Source organism: Eriocheir sinensis, chromosome 3 (genome assembly GCF_024679095.1).
Source record: "Eriocheir sinensis breed Jianghai 21 chromosome 3, ASM2467909v1, whole genome shotgun sequence".
NCBI classification, from domain to species: domain Eukaryota; kingdom Metazoa; phylum Arthropoda; class Malacostraca; order Decapoda; family Varunidae; genus Eriocheir; species Eriocheir sinensis.
Genome location: NC_066511.1, coordinates 14,948,710 through 14,969,333, shown reverse-complemented (window position 1 = coordinate 14,969,333; position 20,624 = coordinate 14,948,710). Strand labels below are relative to the sequence as shown.

The 20,624-nt window shown below is 39.0% G+C and overlaps 1 protein-coding gene and 1 long non-coding RNA gene across 2 annotated transcripts; one reads left to right on the top strand and one right to left on the bottom strand.

Annotated features, from left to right (window-relative positions):
- The first annotated feature begins 3,374 nt into the window (after window positions 1-3,374).
- LOC127005606 (protein lifeguard 1-like) lies at window positions 3,375-18,855 on the top strand. The gene is made up of 6 exons (XM_050874563.1): window positions 3,375-3,540; window positions 7,314-7,421; window positions 8,956-9,172; window positions 9,658-9,779; window positions 13,342-13,432; window positions 14,075-18,855. Exons 2-6 carry the CDS (start codon window positions 7,333-7,335, stop codon window positions 14,273-14,275), a joined length of 720 nt encoding a protein of 239 aa, XP_050730520.1. The 5' UTR covers window positions 3,375-3,540; window positions 7,314-7,332; the 3' UTR covers window positions 14,276-18,855.
- LOC127005610 (uncharacterized) lies at window positions 3,594-7,306 on the bottom strand. Its single transcript, XR_007758754.1, has 3 exons — window positions 4,935-7,306; window positions 4,479-4,896; window positions 3,594-4,250 (listed from the first exon to the last, which is right to left on the bottom strand). It is a non-coding gene; the product is annotated as an uncharacterized LOC127005610 (long non-coding RNA).
- Window positions 18,856-20,624: the final 1,769 nt, after the last annotated feature.

The window sequence follows — 20,624 nt, the reverse complement described above, 5'->3', positions numbered from 1 at the left end:
GCGGACCCCTCGTTTGGTTAAAAAAAAAAAAAGGTATTGGGTTCGAAGGGGGTGAAGTCCCCCTTCTCCCCAATAGGATACGTAAGGTTAGGTCAGTTTTTAAACAATAAAGGACGTCTGTCCCTTATTATTATTATTATTATTATTATTATTATTATTATTATTATTATTATTATTATTATTATTATTATTATTATTATTATTATTATTATTATTATTATTATTATCCTCCTCCTCCTCATCATCATCATCACCATTATTGTTATTATTATTATTATTATTATTATTATTATTATTATTATTATTATTATTATTATTATTATTATTATTATCTCCGCCAACGAAGTTGGGAGGAGGTTATATTTTCGGTCCGGTCAGTATGTTAATTTATTTGTTTGTTTGTTTGTTTGTGAGCAGTCTCCTGTGCACAATTTTGCGGATATCTCAACCAATTTTTCAGAGAAGCTTCGTGTCCATCCAGAATAGAACCCATTAAATTTTTGATGTCAAAGGTCAAGGTCAAGGTCGCACAAAACGTCATTTTGGCCACAACTTCGGTTCTCGTCGTCGTAGAGACTTCAGACCTGGTTCATATTTTAGCTTATGGAAAGACGCACCTTGCTTGGCCTTGACCTTGACCTTTAACCTTACCTCGAAAAGTTCGCCCAAGGTCAAAGTTTCCCCCACAAAATAGAATTTCAGCACATTTCGAAACCAATGCTTCCATATGATGCACCTTGCGTCCAGAATAGAACTCATTAAATTTTTGATGTCAAAGGTCAAGGTCAAGGTCGCACAAAACGTCATTTTGGCCATAATTTCGGTTCTCGTCCTCTTAGAGACTACATATTTAGTTCATATTTTAGTTCATAAGACGCACCTTGCATGACCTTGACCTTTGACCTTGGCCTCGAAAAGTTCGCCCAAGGTCAAAATTAAAAATAATAATTTAATCAAATTTCGAAACAAATTTTTCCATATGATGCACCTTGCATGACCTTGACCTTTAACTTTGACCTCGAAAAGTTCACCCAAGGTCAAAGTTTCCAAAAAAAAAAAAAATCAAATTCCAAAAGAAATGCTTTCATATGATTTATAGGATCACAGTTGGTGCCCATACCAATTTTCAGGACGATCTTTGACTCTCCGCATAGCACTCTCCGAGTGATATGCGTCTAGTTATAATTTGTTTACTTGCGAAGGCTATAGCTCTGTATTTACATCCACACTACAACAATGTGTATACCTATAGGTATCTGTTGGAAACCTCATACGGAATAAAGAGATATCACGTTAACCCTTGCAATCTCCAAGCGGTAAAATAATACAAAGGCCACCCATATAAATGATCAGCTGTTTCTTGCTGTGAAGCCGCGTGGTTTCAAAAGGGACTATATACATTATTATGTAAGTAAATACAATCCCGAACTTTTTTTCTGACGTGTAGTAATGATAAGAATGTAAATCAATGTGAATCACCACTCTTATTGACATCTTTCCCTACGTGTGTGCGTGTGTGTGTGTGTGTGTGTGTGTGTGTGTGTGTGTGTGTGTGTGTGTGTGTGTGTGTGTGTGTGTGTGTGTGTGTGTACATATTTATCCAGTTGTAATACAGTATAAGCGAGGTACACTTGCGGGATCCCGTCTCCAAGTTTCAGTTTATTTAGCTTAATTTTAAGTTTGTGTGTGTGTGTGTGTGTGTGTGTGTGTGTGTGTGTGTGTGTGTGTGTGTGTGTGTTTAAAATGTAACTTGCCAAATATGTACCACTACCAGAGATGTTTTGGAGATGGTGTTTGAGATGGTTGATTAATCAAATTTCCTCATTTCTTTAGAGGAACAATCTCTGAGGAGTTCAAACTAAGGACAATATCTTATGTTTCTTGGCCTGAACCTTCAACCACGGTGGATAACCAGCGCTGGACACGCAGGAATCCTTTAGTAAGAGGGAAAATGAGGACTTGTGCAGGTCTTTGACGGCTTGCAGCACCCAATCCTCCTAGCTATCTTATCCTATCCTATCTCCGCACACGCCTCAACGGAAATGGCTTACCCAAAGACATCAGCCACCTACAGCACATTTATTAGGCATCCTGGTCCACGTCAACGCTGCGCACCCAACTCCGTCTCGTTGCAGACTGACCCTGTTCCACGCAACAGCGGAACAGCCCCCGCCTCCGAAGGCAGCGTGACGTCATGCGCGAGCCCGACGAGATTTTCGCGGGAAGTGACCAGACTTGTTATAATTAGATTTTGGGTTTACCCACGTTGCGGCATGTGTCTGTCTATACTCTCTTCGTTAACGTCATAATCATGATTATATAGCCTACATTATTTTCAAGTTGCATGGTTGAGCGACTATATTTCTATCACGTACAGTACGTGGCGTCCTCAGAACTTTCAAGCAGCACTGGGCCTGAAGAAGGTTGAATTAAGGCCTTGTATATACTGTTGTGCTGGAAGCTACCCCCGGCGTCCATGGGCTTCTAGAAGGCCCCGGGAGGAGCGAGGAGGGGGGCGGGGCGCGGACGGCTCGCCTTGCTCCCCGCCCCCCTGGTTGCTCCTCTCGGGACCTTCTAGAGGCCCATGGACGCCGGGGGAAGCTTCCAGCACAACACTATGTATACGTGTCAGCACCGCTTGCTACGTCACCAGTCATACTTTCTGCCTCTATATTAAGGCAAATTTAAGCTGTCACTAGGGGTGATGAGTATGAGATGCCCCCAGCTCAACCTTTACCATACATGAGTGAGGACTTGGTTAACTTTTCTCCGCGTGGATAGAAAAAAAAAGCCTTTTAATTAGCCAAGCTACCCCTTAAAAGTAATACTAAGTTAATTGTAATTTATCTCATAGCAGCACATAATAGCACGTAAAACAGTAAAGAATCAGAATATATAAAATCATAAAGCATTTTACGACACAGGAGTTAACTATGATATCGGTAAAGCAAAGGATTACGATCAAAATGTAATTATAAGGGAAGTGACAGCGGGAAGAGGGGCGGGGCGATGACTAGGGTTCTTTCAGATAGGCTATTCACTTTTTGATAGGCATTTCTTAGTTTTATTCTGTTCTGTCAAAAAATAGTACTGTATAAAGTAATGGTGTAGAGAAGATATAAGGCTTTCTACATATAATTTATGACATGAAGGGATTTGGAATGCAGAGGAAGTTACATCAGTTTAACAATGTAGTACATCAATGTGAATCACCATATCAGTCACATCACTAATCCGTTATATTTGATTATCTGCCAGTTATGCACTTTTGGCAGTCGTAGTAAGCGTATTATGCATTAGATTATTCATGTTAAATAGGATCATACACTCCGGAAGTTATCATAGCATTCCAATTAATATTCCAAGCTAATACACAATAGCATGAATGGATTTTCTGGCACCACAGGGGAAGGCGAGATAGCGTTACCAGTGGCAGTCGCGTACGAGACCAGTCAATACTGTGACGTTGGGGAAGGAAGAAGTGTCTTGTGCGTGTGTGTGTGTCTGCGGCCTTTCAGTGCTTTTATTATAGTGATACTGGTGGGTATAGAGTTCTGAAATACATCTTGAAGAATTACCTTTATTGTGTGAGTGTATGACGTGGCAGGGTTAGGTGTTTAATGGAGAAATTGAGCCTATTAGGGATTTGTTTACCTTAGCATGATGCAAGAGTCATGTGAGGCGTGACATGAGACTTGCTGGTTATTATTAATTTATTACTTTTAAGCCGTGATGCCGTGTTTTATATGGCTAGTTGGATCTCTATGATAGGAAAAGGAATAATACTCTACATAGCAATCACCGCTGATGCGTCGTCATACTGATATTAAGTGCCAAAATTGGTTGACTCAAGATATTAGGAAAAGATGTGACAATGCTGAATATACTCGTAGGTTACGTGTATAAATGTACCTCATGTAAGCTTTATATTACCCCGGGCATATTCACCTCATGTAAGCTTTATATTACCCCAGGCATATTCACCTCTCACGTAAGCTTTATATTACCCCAGGCATATTCACCTCTCACGTAAGCTTTATATTACCCCAGGCATATTCACCTCTCACGTAAGCTTTATATTACCCCAGGCATATTCACCTCTCACGTAAGCTTTATATTAACACAGGCATATTCACCTCTCATGTAAGCTTTATATTACCCCAGGCATATTCACCTCTCACGTAAGCTTTATATTACCCCAGGCATATTCACCTCTCATGTAAGCTTTATATTACCCCAGGCATATTCACCTCTCATGTAAGCTTTATACTAACACAGGCATATTCACCTCTCATGTAAGCTTTATACTAACACAGGCATATTCACCTCTCATGTAAGCTTTATATTAACACAGGCATATTCACCTCTCATGTAAGCTTTATACTAACACAGGCATATTCACCTCTCATGTAAGCTTTATACTAACACAGGCATATTCACCTCTCATGTAAGCTTTATATTAACACAGGCATATTCACCTCTCATGTAAGCTTTATATTACCCCAGGCATATTCACCTCTCATGTAAGCTTTATATTAACACAGGCATATTCACCTCTCATGTAAGCTTTATATTAACACAGGCATATTCACCTCTCATGTAAGCTTTATATTAACACAGGCATATTCACCTCTCATGTAAGCTTTATATTAACACAGGCATATTCACCTCTCATGTAAGCTTTATATTAACACAGGCATATTCACCTCTCATGTAAGCTTTATATTAACACAGGCATATTCACCTCTCATGTAAGCTTTATATTAACACAGGCATATTCACCTCTCATGTAAGCTTTATATTAACACAGGCATATTCACCTCTCATGTAAGCTTTTTATTACCCCAGGCATATTCACCTCTCATGTAAGCTTTATATTAACACAGGCATATTCACCTCTCATGTAAGCTTTATATTAACACAGGCATATTCACCTCCTGTAAACTTTATATTAACTGGGCATATTTGGGGACAATTAATTAGGTGAAGTTACCGTCCTGACCACTGTCCTTGCCTCTCATCCCATCACTATAGGTATGACTGCTCAGGTGTGAATGTTGTGGTTAATGTGTAGTTTAGCTCTGGGGTAAAGTTTGGTTAATGCGTTGTTTAGCTCTGCGGATAAGTTTGGTTTTACTATCGCGCTGATATCTCGTCTCCTACTTGATCAACTTCTCTTCTGTTGTCATATAGATATTCTACTGTATATAGTTAGGAATTCTACTAACCTTCAATGCTCCCAGAAATCAATAGGGAAGGGTGTAGAGATCAGCTTTGCCACCTCGAAACACCATATATGCCCTCATATCATGGTTAAAGGGTGAAAATACATAAATGCCCTCTAACCTAAGGAAACCAGAGGCACACCGTTCCTGCGTTGCTGGTGTGTAGGAGACAGTCAGGGCGGCAGCTGTGGTCTGGAGTGCACCAATCAGGGTTCTTACCTGGATGGGGACACGCCCCATCCCAAAACAGTGTGATGTCTCCAACCAAAACTGCAGCGGATGGTTTTCATGAAGATGGTCAGATGGTTGGTTAATATGACATCGCGAGATGGCACGGACAACTACTGTTTTCAAGACACAGTCAACACCCAATAGAACAACCAAACCACTAGAACAAATTAATTAATCTCATATAAGAGCAGACCAATATACTTGTCCAGCTGGCGTTTGAAGGAGTTCACTGAGATGACAGAAACAACAGAATCCGGCAAGCTGTTGCAAATGTTAGGTTAGGTTAGTTTTACCACAATATGAGGGCCATTATGGTAATTTGAGGTGGCAGAGCTACACTAAACATTTACCAAGGAGAGATGTTGGGGAAGAAAGTTGAAAAGGCCCAAGGCACCAATAATAGATTGTCCAACATTAAGTTCTACCCCTTAAACGCAGGAGGACAGTGACCAAAGTCATGATAGGCATTAGAGAAAGAGGAAAGAAAAGGAGGTTCAGAGGGAGCCTTGCCCTGCAGGGTCAGGAACAGTGGCTCCAGTGTAGTCTGAGAAACAAAGGACGTACAGTTCAGTGGGAAACTTTACTGATGTAGCAAAATTACACAAGAAAAAAATGACTAACTAATCTTGCAGGCTGACCTCAACAAAGCCTTGGATTATTTGGGTTACCACAGTTTACCTTTTGTAGGTTTTCCCTTGTACCCATTTATAGATCAGCCTGGAAGGGAGAGTAAACAGGTGGGTGAGCAGTATGCTGACTGCCCAGGCCAGGAATGGAACCCACGCCAGCAAATTCATAGCTAGACTTGTTAACCATTGGACCACAAAGATGCAGATGATGATGATGATGATAGAACTGAAATGTCTATTTACCTCTAAATAGGGATGAGTTTCCTGTCATTTGAATAAAGTAACTTTGGTCATTAATAGAGAAGTTTGTTGAATAATATTACATGCACTACACCTGGTGAATAATGTCATAAAGAGTACTGTAATAACTAGTGCTGTAGGTAGGCACAGGGGACCAGGGAAAAGCTCTGTGCTGAGGAGGCGGCTATAAGAACAAGGCAAGATTGTGAGGGTAGGGCATGTGACTGGGAATGTGATGCAAGGATTAAGAGGCAGAGTACTTCAGCTCTTCTCCTCAAACAGCGGCACACAGTAACATGATATCAAACCAATGGAAGTGTTGTGTTGTAGATCATTTTATGTGATTGATGATATATTAGACTTAATTTATGCAGTATATAGTGCCGTTTTTAGAAGATATCAATGAAAAGATTATCACCAGAGGCCTCTCTTCCTTCCTCCATATACTTTTCCATTGTCTTCCTTTTCTAGGAAGACAATTAATTACATTTTATCATTTATATGCCTGACAGAACAAACATTCTTAAAAGGAGTATTACCTATACTCCTTTTCAGAATGTTTGTTCTGTCAGGCATATAAATGATAAAATTTAATTAATTGTTGAGTAAATACAAATTTAGGTGGTTTGTAGTTTGGTTTATATAAGGATAAGGGCATCTTCAAACTCATTAGAAGGCAATTAAGGGTAAAAATCAACAAAGGAAAAGTAAGTGTTAGAAGGAAGTCTTGTTACTGAGGAAGCATAAATGAATACTGTAATACTTATATTTAGATCAGTTATGATTAATTGGTGAATCTGATTGCTATGTAATACTTGTATCAGTCATGTTTTGTAAATATGATCAAGTTCTTTCATTCTTTTACGTTTATGTAATACCCATTTTTACTTCAGTTATGATTAGTAATTTCTTACCAAGCGATGTAATACCTTTCATGCCTTGTAATCTCTACTATGTGTCGGTCTTGTAACTTGTGTCTTCCCTCCAGGTCTTGACTTCCCTCCAAGATGTCTCACGACTACGAGTCCTACAATGACCCACTCACTGGTGGAAACATGGAGTTTTCTGATAAATCCGTTAGAATGGGATTCATTAGGTAAGTTAATTACTAGTGGTCATTTCTATAAAAGAGAAAAGATGAGGCCCTGAGTGTTAGAAAGGCTGCTCGTGCTAAAATGAAAAATGCTATGAAATGAACACAAAGTTTGGCAAACTTCCGACAACCATAATCTTGTTATTTTTTATAATGTGGCAATAAACTCAATCTCAAAATGACCAGTAGACTTTCAGGATCATGATAGTGCCAATTACTGTTCAATATAATTACTTTCAGTGCAGAATTGTTGCGTTCTCCTTGCAATGTGTTATATGATTTCAGGAGTTACAATAAATTTTGAGTGTGCTTTTGTTGAGTACTGATAATGACAATAGTGTTTTGTGATTAATGGAACATAAAAGCATGCAATAAACAATATTAACAATGAATAATAGTAGGTGAAAAAATGGTAAGAAAAGTGTGCGATAGCATCAGGGACGCTTATTCAACTGTACAATTGAACAAGCCCACCACTAGGCGATAGTTGGGAATGTCCTTTGTTTGTGTGCCGGGAGAGTCAAAACAAAGGGACTAACAAGGCTGGCCGCCACTGGCCTCCTGTTAGCTGAGAGTGGTCACATGGCGGGAGGGGAGCACTCTGATTGGCCAGTGTCCTCCCTGCACTGGTTTAGCCACCATTCTAATACTGAATTTGCCTGATGACGGTTTCTGCAATATAAAGGCTACTCATCACTCATGGACGGGCAGCCCTTCTAACGTGAAATATTGCTCTCAACAACGTGCTGCGCCTACATCAATTGTCGACTGGACTTTTTTCCTTCATCGGATTTTTAACTCTACCTACTGTGATCAAAGAGATGCTTTTCAACTCAAAGGTGAAAGTTAAGACCTTAATAGAGTGCTAGACTTGGTTTCGGTCAATGTGTCATGAGTGGCTTTTTTTTTTTTTTTTACGTCTTGGCCTATTGCACTGGTAGGCTTCTTCCCGGTGAATCCTGATGGTCGGTCCAAGGCTTCTTCCCGGTGGGTCCTGATGGTCGGCCCAGCCCGTTCTGGCGCAGGCGAGTGTTTATAGTGGCGCCATCTTGCATTGGCTCATGCTGCCCTCCCGGAGCTCATCTTTAATCCTAGACTCTAGAGTCCGGGTTGATAGGTGGTCTTCTGGACAGCATGTGGGTAGTTTTAAGCCACTCAGCGGCGGCTGAAAAATCCCAGCTTGGTAGCACCGGTCGGGGATTGAACTCGCGTCCTCCTGAACACGGTGCCGTCTTGCTATCTGTGGAGGGCCTCATATATAGTATAAAGATTATTTCCACTTATAATTATGAGTTAGTAACATGAAGGTTACTGTGAAAACTACCTTTTAACTTAGTATCTTTGCATCATGAAGACTTTTTATAAAAGTAGCATATAATGTGTGTGGGGTAGTCATTTTCCCCAATTGGCTGCCAATTTCCTCATCAGTTCTCAGCATGCACAATGGACAATGGTCCAGTGTTAAGAAGGTCCTTAAAAATACCCGACAATAATTTCCATTCACATTTTATTGCATTTATTTATTTATTTTTTTCAGGAAAGTGTACATGATTCTTATGGCCCAGTTGGTGGTCACCTTTGGCATGGTGGCTCTGTTTACACTTAGCAGTGATGTCAAGCAATTTGTCAAAACAACGCCTGCTCTTTTCTATGTGGCCTTAGTCGGCACTCTGGTCTGCATGATTGCTCTGTCCTGCTGTGGGAACTTGAGGCGGCGCACCCCACACAACTACATCTTTCTGGGAATCTTCACGGTGAGTTTTCCTTGTTAGGTTGGTTGAAGTATAATGTCAGGTGTGTCACAAGTGTTGTAGTGGTAGATTTGATTAACCCACACCCAAGCCAAGCCAAGTATTACTAATTTTTTTTTTTATTCTCATTAACTACTAAATGAAAGGTAAATCAAGACAATGATAGGTTGTGATTCATATTTTGCAGATCTTATATACACAATGGCATTCATCACACTTGTTTCATAGACCAGTAAATATCTATAATCTTTAATTGTGATTCATCAAATAGTTGATGGTAAAATTGTGATGTTTTAATCTTATAACATTTTCCAGAACATGCTTTACCTATTCAGTGAGACACATTTAGGTCGTTGTATTGTAGGATCATAGTTCTGTAGTTAGACAACTACACTTACAATATATGGACTTGCATTTTGTGAATCAAATAACACAAGACTATATTCTTTTATTTTGTAATTCAATAAAGTTTTCTCTTTCCTTTACAGATCTGTGAGGGATTTTTGCTTGGCACTGCAGCAGCTTCTTTTACTCAGAGTGAAATTCTTATTGCTGTTGGAGTCACTGTTGTGGTGACACTGTCACTCACTCTTTTTGCCTTCCAGACAAAGTAAGTATAAGGAAAACAGAACACCCATTTTCATTTCAAGCAAAGATTGTTGCTATAGTTTACTTTGACACTTATTTTCTCATTAATATACATCTGGCAATTCATCAAAGTCCAATTCAATACACTTATGATTTGAATGAAGTGTTTAGATTAATGTAAGGTGCACATATTCATGGGGGAGGTGGAGAGGGATGAGATAGGGAAAGCAATACAAAATTTGAAAGTAGGAAAGGCTCCTGGCACTGATAGCACAACAGCTGAAATACTGAGATATTTACCTAGTTGTATTTACCTAGTTGTAATTTTACAGCGCCTGGGCTTACGCTCGTGTGGTCCTGTCTCCGTATCTATAATTATCCAACTTTTCCTTGAAGCTCTGCACACTTCGCCGATACTATTTCTTCACTTAGTCTGTTCCAAACCTCTATATTTCTTTGTGGGAAGCTATATTTCTTTATGTCTTTTGAGCATCTTCCCTTCCTCAACTTTTTACTATGTCCTCTAGTATTCCTGCTGGAAGGTTCTTCTCTTAGTAGCAATTTCTCGTTATCTACTTCCATTTTACTCAATAGCCTATATATTTGTATTAGGTCTCCTCTTTCTCTTCTTTGTTCTAGTGTTGGTAAGTCATTTCCTTTAGTCTCTCTTCATATGTCAGTCCCTCCAGTTCTGGAACCATTTTTGTTGCCATCCTCTGTATTCTTTCTAGTTTTTTTATGTGTTTCTTCATATGTGGAGACCACACTGTTTCCGCGTATTCTAGTTTAGGTCTAATCATAGTAGTAATTAATTTTTTCATCATTCCTTTGTCCATGTAGTGGAATGCTATACCTATATTTCTCACCATGTTATATGTGTCACCGAAGATCCGATTTATATGACTTTCTGGTTGCATATAATCTTGCATTATTACTCCCAGGTCTCTCTCTTCATTTACTTTCTATAATATTTCCCCATCTCCCATTTTATATGTCCATTTTGGTCTTTCTACACTTTTTCCCATTTCCATAACATGATATTTCTTCACGTTGAATTTCTTCTCCCATTTCTGACTCCATTTCCAAATCTTGTTTAGGTCTTCTTGCAGCTCCTTGCAGTCTTCACTGTTTCGTATATGTCTTTGCAGTTTAACATCATCTATGAACAGGCTCATGTAGCTGTTTATTCCCTCTGGCATATCATTAATATAGACTAGGAAGAGTACTGGTGCTGAAACCGACCCCTGGGGCACTCCACTTACCACCGTTCTCCATTCCGATCTAGTGTCCTTAACCACGGTTCTCACCTCTCTTCCTCTTAAGTAGCTTTCCATCCAGCACTTCATATTCCCTCTCAATCCTCCTTTATTTTCTAGTTTCCACAGCAGTCTTGAATGTGGAACTTTGTCAAATGCATTCTTTAAGTCTAGGTAAATGCAATCCACCCATCCGTCTCTTTCCTGTAATTTGTCCGTCACTCTTGAGTAAAAGCTCAGCAAGTTTGTCACACATGAGCGGCCTTTCCTAAACCCATATTGATTGTTTGTGATTAGATTATGTTCTTCTAGAAATCTCATCCATTGTTCTTTTATTAATATCTCGCATATTTTACATACTACGCTGGTCAGAGACACCGGTCTGTAATTTAGGGGTTCTTCCTTTTTTCCACTTTTGTATATAGGTACCACTTCTGCCCTCTTCCACTCCCTAGGCACTGTGCCAGTTTTTATTGAGCACCTAATGATGTCATATATTGGGCCGACTAACTCATTTCTGCACTCATTAAGTATAAAACCTGAAACTCCATCCAGTCCCACGGCCTTCCCTTCTTCCAATTCCCCCAATAGTTTTTTTTATCTCCTCTTTATCTATTTTGACCTCTTCCATATATACATCTAAGTTGTTTTCTTGTGGTTCATTAAATAATGATTCTTTGGTAAACACTTGCTGGAATTTTTTGTTAAATAATTCCGCCATGCCTTTGGGATCCTCGATCTCTACATTCTCTTCAGCCAGTCTTTCAGTTGTTTCTCTTGATTTAATTTTTCCATTTATAGATCTATAAAATAGTTTAGGTTGTTCTTTGCACTTTTCCACAATATCCTTTTCGTATCGTTTCTCTTCTTCCTTTCTCACTTTCACATACTCATTTCTCGCTGCCTTAAAGTCTTCTTTGTTTCTTTGATTTTTGTTTCTTTTCAATCTTGACCACGCTTTGTCTCTCTTTTCTTTTGCCTTTGCACATCTTGCATTAAACCAGTCCTTTTTAGCCCTCTCCCTCAGTCTGTATTTTGGTACAAACTTCATAACACCTGTATTGTACGCCTTCATGAAAATATCATACTTTCCTTGAACTTCACTTGTACTCATTAACTCTTTCCAATCCATTTCACCAAAAAACTTCTTGAGGTTTTCCACCTCTGCTTTCCTATAGTTTAATCTATCGCTTCTATAAGTCTCGTCTTGTTCCCTTCCTCCCTCCTCCATTTCCAACTCTATGAGCACGTGATCACTTTATGGAGGTGTAGCTGTGCGTAGGATGTCATGGATATATAATCTAGCATTGAAGCAAGTTTTGGTGCTGGAGGATTGGATTTAGGCCATCCTTGTGCTGCTGTATAAACAAAAAGGTAGTAAGGATGATTGTAACAGTTATAGGGAAATATGCTACTCATTGCCCAAGGAAAAGCATTTGGAAATGAGCTATGTAAGAGGTGCATGTGGTGTATCAAGATGGGATGGTGAAAATAGTGAAAATAAGTATAAGAGTTTGGGTATTGGTGTAACAGCGAAGGAAGTGGATTGTGGAATGGTTGAATGGGCGAAACATGGTATACCCTTGAGATAGTTTGGACATGTGGTTAGAGGGGAGGTGGTGGCTGAGTTGTTAGTGTGTGGGCATGGTGAGCCCAAGGACCTAGGTTTGAGTCCCACCAATGCATGCTAACAATTTTTCAACCATTGCCGAGTGGTGGAAGTTTACCCACATGCTGTCCAGATCTTCAGTCAACCCTAACTTCAGTGACTTTGCTTGAGAGGAGCACCAGGGGGCAGCATGGTCCAAGCAAGAGTCCTACGTCATGGCAGGCACCATAAATAAAATTCGCCTGTGCCACTAACAGGCCGGGGTTGTCCAAGAGACCCCTCAAGAAAGCCTACTGGTGCTATAGGCAGGACTTAAAACCAAAAACAAATGAGGATGATGTTGTGAAGAGTGTATGAGAGCAGGATTGAGGGAAGGGATGCCATGGGGAGACCACCAAAATAGATCTATTATTATGATTATATTGGCAAGAGATTTTTTTGTTAGGTGAGGGATTGACTATGTTAAGAGGAGGCACTGGAATGGGGAAAGTTAAACATTTTTGGAAGGATTTCCTGTGAGGGGATATGACACTGCAAAAATAGATAAATTAGTGGAGAAATAACTTTTTCCCTCTGTGTTACTCATAATTTATGTTTAACTTTATATTTTTTTTCATTATATCCTTAAAATCAATTTGTGATAGGTGTATATCATGACAGGTATAATTCACTCTATTAGACAGTCCTTCAACCTTTTAAAAGCCAACCATTTTTCCCAGGTTTGACTTCACTGGCTGTGGAATGTTCGTCTTCGTTTCGCTGATTGTGCTCCTGCTCTTTGGCATTTTGGCTCTCATTTTCCAGAGCCAGGTTAGTTGAATTATCAGTAACTTTTTATACCTGCTCTGTAATTGGTGTATGCATAAGTAGGCAGTTGAATTATCAGTAACTTTTTGTATCTTCTGTAGTCACTGTAAACAGAAGTGGGCTGTTAATAACTATTCTGCTTCCTAGTCCCATTCCAGAATAAAAGAAAAGATATTTTTCCTTAAGTTTCATTAGTCATATCATAATGATGAAATATTAGTGTTATAAGATATATTTTATTTGATCTTGGGTTTAACTGAAAATAGATATGCAAGTATTCTTAAGAGACGGAAGGTTCAGATGCTATCTGTGCACCAGTCTATTACTGTTTTTTCTGTCAAGGTAGTGTATAATAATAGAATTTGGGCTCTTGTTCAGAGAATTCAAACAGGAATATGAAAAATGCTCATCTAATATCTGTACATAATTAAGGACAAATGTTAACTTTCAACAAGTTCATCAAGTAAGATAACACTGAACATTAGGATCAACTCTAAAATCCCAAGAGACATAAGACAGCAATTCCAGCAAGGTGTGCTCTACCACGAAATTTAAATAACAGATGATTTTTACAGATACATAGACACAAATAGAGGAAACTACATACAAGTATTATATTGCATTGTTATTTTCTTTTGTTTCCAGATCTTGAATCTAGTGTACTCCTGCCTTGGGGCTCTGCTGTTCTCCTTTTTCCTGGTTTTTGACACTCAGCTGATGCTTGGTGGACGCCACAAGTATTCTCTCTCTCCTGAGGAATACGTGTTTGCAGCTCTCACACTCTACCTGGACGTGATTAACATCTTTATGTACATCCTTTCCATCATTGGAAATGCTCGTTCCTAAGTCAATCAATGGCATGTGTAGGTTTATGAAAATTTGTTGTATTCAGTTCAGTTCTTTAGCCATCCATCTGAAGCTTCATTTGTTCCCGTTAGTGCCATTTGCATATATTTATTTAGTGACGCCTCTTTTGTTTGGCTCATCCTTCTCTCTGGAGCTCCATGGAACTTGTTGAAAGAGTTTTCGCTAGAGTCCGGGTAGATTGTTGGTCATCAGGACTGCATGTGAGTTGTTCTCAGCCATTCTGCAATGACTAAAAATTGTCGGCTTGTGGATTTGAACGCTGACCACTCAGCCACCACCTCCCTGTTTGCATATTCTGATTAGGGTTCATACTATTGGTATTTTTTTGTTTATTTTGAAAAGATAATTTTTAATGGCATGTAATCTGTGAAGTGTAACCAACTTGATGTACCTGTGATGTGAGATGATTAGCAAATGGCAGGTGTTGGGAACACAATAGTCAAGGTTGACATGTATACCTTTTTTTTTTTCCATGTGTTGACTTGCCAAGCACCCAGATATTTTAATTTTTCTGCTCATGATGGAGGCATGGGTGACTACCTGTAAGCTGTGATACACTCAAGTTGGAACATTCCTGAGTGGGTGCTACATACCCACAAATGGCCTCCTAACCTGCTTCCCAGTGTGCCAGGTTGTTGGTCATGGCAACACTGATCAGCTTCTTCTCATGATCCATTGAGCCAGCCACCCAACAGTCACGATGGAGGGTGGATGGATGTATTACACCATGTGAGAATTCTACCTTTAGCCAATCTCTTATCAGCATGGAGTAAAAAATGCATCTCTTATCAGAGTACAGATTCTCAGGTTTGTCAGAGGTCCTCAATTACTTTAAATTATTAGAAGATGTTAGGAAGGAGGAATTGGCCAGTAGAAAACAATAAAAATACAGAAGCAAGGAATGTGCAGTAAGCCCTATTTCACCTGCCACCTTCCTCTACCTGTTCCTTGCATCTGCTCGTACCAATCACAGCCACACTACCACAACTATCAGGGGTCAGAGATGATACCCACACCTGTCCCCATGCCCACACCGTCTCTCAAGCATCTTGGAACAGCGCTGAGGGGATAAAACAAACCCGCCCAACCTAAATTGTACAACCACAATTACAACTGTCCCCAGCAATAACCTTACATTATTCGAGCACAGTCCACGTCACCACTGTGCTTTATCAGTAAACACTTTTCTTGATTTTATTTACATGTGCATTGGCTAATTCAGTTTAGGTTTGGATTTACTCTGGCATTTCATTTTCTTTCACATTCGGTAAGTCTAAGATGCTTTTTGTTAGAAAAGTTTGATCTCGGCTCAAAAATTTGCCAGGATCATGGTGTTCCGTAAAAATAATGTTGTTTGCCCCACTATGCACAAATTCAAGGTGAGTGTACTGACTGAGTCAATGCTGTCTTTTGAAAGACAAGAATGTCACACAGGGAACTTATTGGACTTGGAATCTCTACTAAATGCCACAGTCAATCCTCTAAACTCTTTCCTTAGTACTCAGTATAATGTACCTATGTAATGAAATATCTCACATATTATTATATATACATAATATAGACTTGTATCCATGTTTATCACATTTTTTAAGTGTATGATGCAATATCCTTCCTACTTGTATAATGGGTCCTTGCTATTTGCAGTTTTATAATTTAAAATCTTTTACTATTATACCTCAGTGGTGTAGTGGTTAGCATGCCTAGCTATAAATCTGGGGGCCTTGAATCCTGGTCTGGCCAGTCGGTGTGCAGCCCACCCAGCTGCTTGTCCTTTTTTTGAGGCTGGCCGATAAATGAGTACCTGGGGAAACCTGGGGGGTAAACTGTGGTAAACTCATCCCCTGCATGTGGGGGCAACAGGTTCTCATCCACCACAGACTCAAGGGCCTATGAGATGGAGATGAGCACTGAGGCCATGTATAACTATAGTGTATGGATTAGTTTTCCCATTAACCATCATGTATGCCTACTGAAACAAAGAATAATTGATTTTATGTTGACCTTAGGGTAATATTATTTTATCAAAAGCCTTGCAGTCTTCCCTCTGAAGCAGGTAATTATACTGAAATATTTAAACAATTGCTTGATATGCTCATTGCCATGAGATAAATTGTTAGTTCTTTTAGAACACATTTTAAATGTTTTCTGCACATGTATTTCAGCCAGTGAATGTTTTTTTTATTGCAGAGAGCTGCTATTAGCTTGGAAAAAAGGTGATCATACATCATGATTAAGATGCAGGAAGCAGATTTTTGTAAATCAAAATACTTGCCAGGAGAATTGTGGTTCAGGTGTGTTACTGCTGCAGGTGTTTGTGAAAATCTTGCTCTGCATTTTGATTAAAAGACAGATTATTATGTTTTGAAGGTTGTAGTTCATTGTCATAACAGCTGTTTGATGTAGGACACAGTATAGCATATAGAGTGCCCACTATAAATTTTGGGTAGAAAAATATGCAGCTTATTTCGTTTTGCTGGTATCGGTGATAAGTCGAGTTTCATTAGGTATAAACTTTTCATAAAGTGAACTAATACCAGAAACTGCTGATATAGATACCACAGATCTGGTGCCTCTACTTAGTTCTAATACCATTTGACAGATGGTGGCTCATATTGCATGGTGTTTGTGCATATATGGGGACCATGATCATATGGCAATGTTATTAGTTATCTATTTCTTTCAGATATAGCACCGAAGTCTACAATGCAGTATGACTTTAGAATACTGATATGATGAGAATCAATCTCCTTTTAGTTACTTAAATATATTAGCCAGACTTCTAGAAGCTGGCTGCAAAATTTTTAAACCTTGGGTCAGTTGTTCAGATTCTGAAATCAATTTTATCAATGCATCTCTTGTCCCATGATCATCGCATTTTTTTAATATTTTCGTTTTGAAAGGATAGCAAGAAAAAGCCAAGCATATTGTTTTTCTTTCATAAACAGAATGTATACATGACTGGAGGAGCCTGTACTATGCTGAAAATATTTGTTTATGACCTGAATACTGGGTTTGGCTCTCACAGGCTCAAGGGCCAATGTGACGGAGATGAGCACTGAGGCCATGCGTAGCTTTAGTGTATGCCTCCAACTTTGCCTTTGCTACACAGGTGTCATTATTGACATTTCAGTACTATTCATCAGGGTTTGAAAGGCACTGCATTAGTTGTCAAGTCTCCTCATCTGAGGGTCTGGGCACTCAGTTCTGGGCTTCAGCTTAACTTAGTAAAGGGAGTAGCTGTCTGTATCATGTATCATTTTCTCAGTGGTTATACTAAAAGGGTTGCACAGTTAAGAAAAAAGAGATATTGTTGGTCCTATCCCTTTTGAGTGAGTGCAATTTGCTTAATCACTCAGAAGGGGCATATGCCAGGGAGCGCGTCATCTCACCCAGCCTGTGATAATGTGTACTACAGACAGAAGTCATTGCAGCTGTTTAATCATTCACTGAAAAGACATTTTTGCATTTGTATTTTTTGTAATTGATAAACTGTTTAATGATTATTGATATATATGTTATCAGATTTACATTATGCTGTTTATATTGAAATCTTGTTGACTTAATTTATAGTGGAAAGTATTTTTATTGAAAAAATTGCATTTCTCCCACAAGGGATGTGTCAGAAAGCAACTTTTTTTCATGTTTGTGCTTGCAGTTATGCCTAATGTAGTTTGATTTATTTATCTTATTGCTTTGGGTATTTCATCTGGTTTCCTGGTGGCATTAGTGCTGTGATTAGGGTTTTTGGTATATTTTAATTATTTTAATGATTTACCTGTTAGATATACTAACCTGATTATTTATAGTGTACCAATATTTATTTCTATACTAACCTGATTGTTTATATAGTGCACCAACGTTTTCATCTTTCTGTGTCTTTATTTGAAACTCTTCCAAGAGAAGGGTAGCCAGGGCAAGAAATTGCCTGGTGTTTTTTTTTTCACTGCTCTAGTTTTTAACAATCTTCACTCCTTTTACAGAATTGAATCTCACATCCATTACTTCATTTCTCATTGTTGAAGGGTTTCCTTTAAAAAATTCTCCTTCATATATTTTTGACTAACTGGTCCTAGTTCTCCCCACAATAAGTGTGCAGTGGCTGATCATTAAATTTGTTTTCACCCCATAGTAAATCAGATAGCAGAACACAATTCATATGATAGGTTCAGACACAGCATCCCAGCCTCAACTAAATAGTTCATGACAGACTCGCCAGTCCTGTAGCAGCATGTTGTATCCCTTAACTCGTATAACGCGAGTTGGTAGTCAAGCAGTGTGATGAACGTTAGGAAAGGCCTTGTATGTGCCTTTGTTTATTTACTCTTTCTGGAGTATTTCTTGATTAGCTGCTACTGTTGTGTAGGCAGTGCAGGGTGTCATCCAAGCACACGTTATGCCATCAGGAGCGTGGGTGGAGGCAGGCAAGGGCTGCTGGGATAGAGAGCATGACAGAGCTGCTGTAATCATCACCTTCAGGTTCTGTTGATTTATCAGTTGAAGCAAACTGCTTTTGATAGTCATCCCGTTGTACAAAAGAATAAACTGTAGATTTCTGAAAAGTTTTTTTTCTGTACCAATAGCTCCTAAGAACTGAATAGGGGAAAAAATAACATTATTTGGACAAAAGTGTCAATACAGAAAGTTTAGGCTGTCTTATTTCACTACAATATGTAATATAATATATATATATATATATATATATATATATATATATATATATATATATATATATATATAGATATATATCTATATATATATATCTATATATATATATATATATATATATATATATATATATATATATATATATATATATATATATATATATATATATATATATATATATATATATATATATATATATATATATATATATATATATATATATATATATCTCTATATATATATATATATAGATATATATATATATATATAGATATATAAATCTCCATCTTGGGAGATTTCAATGTTCACCACCAGCTTTGGCTTTCATCCCCTTCACAGACCAGCCTGGTGAACAAGCCTACAACTTTGCTCTTCTCAACGATCTAGAGCAGTTGGTTCAGCACCCGACACGTATTCCTGATCGTCTTGGAGACAGGCCCAACATACTAGACCTCTTCCTTACCTCTAACCCTTTTGCTTATTTCTTTGAACTGTTCTCTCCGTTGGGCTCCTCCGATCACAACCTTATTTCTGCATCCTGTCCTATCGCTCCTGTTCATCCTCTGGACTCACCGAAGAGTGGTGTGTGTGCCCAGCGCATCACAGAGGTGATTGTCTCTGGAAAGGAGGCATACATTCCACATTCTTTCTCTACACCTCATGCTAAAAAGCCTGGGTTTAATCATGCTTGTTTTCATGCTATTAAAGATAGAGAGGCAGCTCACAAAAGGTACCAGAGCCCTCGCACTCCAGCTAACCATGATCTTTATATTTCTGCCCGGAACCGTGCAAAATCTATTCTTCAACTTACCAAAAGCTCTTTCATAAATAGAAAATGTTAAAACCTTGCTTTTTCTAGTTCTTCCCATGACTTCTGGCACCTAGCCAAAAATATCTCCTCCAATTTCACTTCTTCCTCTTTCCCTCCTCTCCTTAACCCTGATGGCAGCACCGCCGTCTCATCTATCTCTAAGGCTGAACTCTTCGCTCAGACTTTCTGTAAGAACTCCACCCTGGACGATTCTGGGCATATTCCTCCTACTCATCCGCCCTCTGACTCCTGTATGCCTGTTTTTAAGATTCTTCATAATGATGTTTTCTATGCCCTCTCTGGCCTCAACTCTCAGAAGGCTTATGGACCTGATGGAGTGCCTCCGTCCTTAAAAACTGTGCCTCCGTGCTGACACCCTACCTGGTCAAACTCTTTCGTCTCTGCCTATCAACATCTATCTTTCCTTCCTGCTGGAAGTACGCCTTCGTACAGCCTGTGCCTAAAAAGGGTGACCATTCCAATCCCTCAAACTACTGCCCTATAGCTTTACTTTCCTGTCTGTCTAAAGTTTTTGAATCAATCCTTAACCAGAAGATTCAAAAGCACCTTTCCACTTCTAATCTTTTATCTAATCGCCAGTATGGGTTCCACAAGGGGCTTTCTACTGGTGATCTTCTTGCTCTCTTAACTAACTCTTGGTCATCCTCCCTTAGCCGTTTCAGTGAAACTTTCTTTGTTGCGCTAGACATATCGAAAGCCTTCGATAGAGTCTGGCACGTCTTTGCTTTCTAAACTGCCCTCTTTCGGATTCTATCCCTCTCTCTGTTCCTTTATCTCCAGTTTCCTTTCCGGCCATTCTATCTTTGCGGTGGTAGACGGTCACTGTATTTC

Bases quoted from the DNA above. Each gene is read 5' to 3' on its own strand.
- LOC127005606 (XM_050874563.1), top strand. From the start codon at position 7,333: ATGTCTCACGACTACGAGTCCTACAATGACCCACTCACTGGTGGAAAC. The intron at 7,422-8,955 runs GTAAGTTAATTA...TATTTTTTTCAG, and splicing joins GTTAGAATGGGATTCATTAG to GAAAGTGTACATGATTCTTA. The intron at 9,780-13,341 runs GTAAGTATAAGG...CATTTTTCCCAG, and splicing joins CTTTTTGCCTTCCAGACAAA to GTTTGACTTCACTGGCTGTG.